Source organism: Nicotiana sylvestris, chromosome 4, assembly GCF_000393655.2.
Source record: "Nicotiana sylvestris chromosome 4, ASM39365v2, whole genome shotgun sequence".
In the NCBI taxonomy this organism is placed as follows: Eukaryota; Viridiplantae; Streptophyta; class Magnoliopsida; order Solanales; family Solanaceae; genus Nicotiana; species Nicotiana sylvestris.
This window is the reverse complement of record NC_091060.1, coordinates 30924043-30928458: the sequence shown is the minus strand read 5'-3', so window position 1 is coordinate 30928458 and position 4416 is coordinate 30924043. Positions and strand designations below refer to the sequence as shown.

The 4416-nt window shown below is 35.2% G+C and overlaps 1 protein-coding gene across 1 annotated transcript; it reads right to left on the bottom strand.

Annotated features, from left to right (window-relative positions):
* Positions 1-999: 999 nt before the first annotated feature.
* Positions 1000-2439, bottom strand: LOC104221071 (U-box domain-containing protein 21-like). Its single transcript, XM_009772052.2, has one exon. It carries the CDS (start codon positions 2348-2350, stop codon positions 1004-1006), a length of 1347 nt encoding a protein of 448 aa, XP_009770354.1. The 5' UTR covers positions 2351-2439; the 3' UTR covers positions 1000-1003.
* Positions 2440-4416: the final 1977 nt, after the last annotated feature.

The following is a 4416-nucleotide window of genomic DNA, read 5'->3' as shown; positions in this document are numbered from 1 at the left end:
CGAAATTTAATTTCGACCACACGTACAAGTCATGAAATATGAAGTGAAGCTACTCAAGGCCTCAAATCGCCGAACGATGTATTAGAGCTCAAAACGACTTGTCGAGTCATTACAGTCGGAGTGTAGGCTTGCCGAAACTTGAATACGAGACTTTAAGTATTCGGCCATCTCAACAGTTGATTTTGAACCTTGTAATTTTTGATTTGAAGGAAGAAGAGATGAAGGACAGAACTGGTCCCAAAAAGTGTGCCTGTTTAGTTTCAACATACTTTTGCAATACAAAAAATAAACTGCAATCACAATATAAATATGGAGAAATGTAATTTTAATGATGAATCTTCATGGATAGAATTCTGTTTGTTCCCTTGATTTTGCCACCAGATTGTTCTCCGTAATTCGAGGGCTGGATCATCCTCGAACGTTGGATGATGCAAGCAAACCTCCCAGGATGTATTTGATCACTCTGAAGGTCGAGCATTGTGTGAGTCTTCTTCTTGAAGTATTTGATTATAAAGAAGAACACCTATTGATCGCGACATTGTCTTGATCTCTTCGCAAATATTCGAAAATTTATGGGATTTTTTTAGATGACCTCAATTTTCGGGATCTTTATTTAAGGGAATATGTAACCCTTTTTATAAGAGTGACCTCAGGTTAGGGTAGAGTGGCCTCCAAGTTAGGGTATTAGAAAAGTAGTTTCCAAGCAATCCTAATAGACTCCTAGAATTTCAAGAGTCGTCTTGTAGCGTCTTGAATTTAGGATTCAACCCAAATTTCATATGGGCTTGATCCGTTAAAATTTTGATTTCTACACGTACCATTTTCGAATTACTTTACACAGTACACCTTTTCTTACAACTTTAAAATAATTCTTTATTCATTGATAACGTAAAATTAATACAAAGTTATATCCAAAGAAGTCCAGAACACTTTGTTCTTGTTCAATTTTTTACACTGACAAATGAAATTTTTTATGTATACACATGGACTAAACTAAGGTAATTCAAAATGGCCTTTTTAGGTTCTTCAAGTCCAAAGAATCAATACACTCTATCCTACCTCTATGCAAATTCAACAATTTCAACAACTCACTTGCCTTCTCCTTAGTTCTTTCACTACAACCAACTTGTATTAGCAACAATAATTTCTGAAAAGCACCAACTTGAAGTGCTTCAATTAGCACAACATTACCATTTTCCCTTTGCTCCCTCTTCCCAATTAGTTTCCATAAAATTGAAACTGAAAATTCAGTTGCCAAATCTGAAACTCTCAATAATTTCTTGATCAAAACAGGAATGGTTAAAGCATAACCATAAGCCCTTCTTTTTCCTTCTTCTGAGCTGCAAATTCCAACCAAAATACCTAATGCTTTTTCACATATGCTTTTTTCACAATCCACAAGTATCTCTATAAGCAATTCCACTAACCCCAAATCAGCAAATTTCACTCTAGCCTTTTGGTTTATAATTTGAGATGAATTAACCATATGGTAAATAGTTAATAATGAAGCTTTTGTAGTAGTAGGGCAAATTGGCTCTTTCACCAGCTTCACTAAAGCTTCTAAAGCTCCATCAATTTTTAATAACTCTTCTACTCTCCATTTTTCCTCTATTTTCATAATTTCTTTTAGCAATAAAACTGAATTTCTCCTGCTTGATAAACTCCCACATTTCAAGAACCAAACCAAGCAATTTAACGATGATTTTGATCCAAGAGTTGACTTTGACTCACCATCTAGAGGCAATAAAATAGTCAAAGTTGATAAGATTTCTTCCATTGTTTCAACATCATGGACCGATAATTTCTCCGAAAATCCAACAAGTGTAGATGATAAGATCTTTGCAGCTCCATTGGTGATAAAACAACGTCTATTCCTCGCGCTTTCTTTTATCATTATCTTCATTTTCAAGACCAGTGCTCGACAAGAGTTCTTTGAGTCGTGCTGCTCTTTTAAGCAGCAAGACTCAATCTTCCTAAGAATCTCCGTTACCTCTGATGAGGTAACGGGAATTCTTGGAGTTGGGATTCTCTCAACTCCGTGATCTTTATTCTCAACACACCATTGTTGGATCATTTTTCTCATGGTGTGATTGGGAATTGGCTCAAGAGATTTCAATCCTTGTTTGGTGATTGGACATGTTTGATTTCCACCCTCAATCCATGTTTCAATACTCTCTCGATCGTATGTTATCCCTGTGGATAAAGTCACTGGATCCTTCATTAAATCTAAAGAAATTGGACATTTGAAATGGCTAGGAATCATTAACAACTCCATAGTTTTTTCCTCTATTAATTCTTTCTTTGATGTGCTTCTCTTTGCTGCTCTTCTCTTTCTCCATGTTGACATCATTGTTTGTTAAAACACAAAAATTAATTTGATCCAAAAATCTTTGAGAACAATGGGTTGTGCTTTGTGATTTAATTTTCTTGTATGGGAGTTTGGTAGGTAAAGTTTATGTAGGATTTAATGTGTATATATAAGTGCATGTGTACGTGTGAGATGTCACGCGGTTGAACTTTCTGCATTTAATATAATTAAAGGAGTATTAATATAAAAAAATTCTAATAACAAAATTATTCAAGAACGTGTGAGGGAGAGAAGCTGGGAACAGCGAGATTGAATATTGACTAAGAAAATGGAAGTGTTGAATAGGGTATGGGGCAAAGAAGGGATGCTTAGGACATTTGGTTAGACTAGAAATGTCAAATGTAAGAATGAAATATTGAAGAAAAAAAAATCGAAAGAATCAAAAGGTTGGTTTAAATTTGACTTGGAGAACAGAGAGAAGGCCTGCAACAAAAGACTGGTTGGTGTACTAACCTGACTCATTTGAAGAGAAAATGAATATATAATGGCAATTATTTTTATTATTTTTGTAAAAGAATCTTTTATGATCGATTACAATTTGAACCAAAAAAAAATATAACTTTCATAAGAGTTTTATGTGTGGCATAACTAGTTGTCTTTAGTTTTCGACGTACACATGAAAAGTAAGGACTATATTTTCTTACTTTTTCCTTTGGTTAATTTAAACATTGGGGAAATGAAAATCTCATTCAGAGAAAGGATATCCCAAAGTCTAATAAAATGATAGTTGTATTTAGTTGAAAGTATAATGTCATTTACATCCAAATAATTAGTTGTAATAAATTTTAGTTACTCGATAATTAATCCACAAGTTGAAGTGGATCACCATATATAAAAAAAATTATCAATTCTTCACTTTCATTTTATTTGGCAGTGTTTCACTAAGCATTCGGAGCTTAAAAAAGAAAAGAATACTTTTAAATTTCAAACATATCATAATGTTTACGTGGCTATAGAAGAATGTCGTTAGAATAAAAATAAAATTTCACGTGTGAGGGGGGCAAATGTTATATGAGAAGATTAGAATTTAAAGGAAGTGAACATGTATACGCTTCCTTTTGTTTACACGGACTCGTTTTACAGGTAAAGTTGTTACACGGTTTTTAACGAACCTAACGCGCAGGATATAAAAATGTAAGGTCAAATACTAATAATGACTAATGATTATATGATTCTTTCTTTTTTTTTTTTTGTGACTCTGTAGTATTTTTTATTTCTTGTTCTATATTCGGTATCTGTTTGACTCAAAAGATATTAAATTTTTTTTTGAACAAATCAATCAAAGATGAAGAGGTAAATGGTAGATGAAGATAATAAACTCTAGGATAATAACAATAGAGAGAAGAGAGTTGTAAACTTTCTTTTCATCCAAGGTTGATGAGTTTTACAAAGTGTTCCTCCCTTGTTGCAAGGCTCTCATCCCTCATATATACTGAGGAATTTCTTTCAATCGTAGAAACGACATGCAAAGAATCTTTTAAGGAATATTCTCCATATCTCCTAATGGGCTTACTCTACTGTCGAGGTCGTATTGTTCCTTCTTTTACCACAAGGTTGTATCCCTCTGGGCGTCAACTCGCAGGTGCTCGGTCGTTTGTCGTGTTCACTGTAGGTCGTGGTCGGTCAAATTCAGACCCATACCGAAGCACTGAAGAGTACACGCTACCGGGGGTGATGTCAGCTTTACGTACGCCCTCATTACGCGGATTTTCGAGGCAAGGACTGACGGCTTGGCTCTTTAATTCTTGCGCTAATTTGAGGTCTACCGCCTCGGTTCTGACGCCACCCAACCCTATAAATAGATGAGGGGTTTGATTTTTTGAAATTTTTTAGCCATTTCTCTCTTGATAGCCTCTCAGTCTTCTTCATTTGTTCTTATATCCTCCTGCTTCCGTTTCCGTTCTTCACCGAAAGTTTTCTTCTTTTTTACTCCCTTTGTGTTGCTACTCCTTTAAACGATACTATGCCGAGGTCTCCTCGTGCTAGTGAAGTGGTTCCTGAAGCCACCCCGTCATCCACAGTGCCTCTTTCCGGCAGCGGAGAAGTGT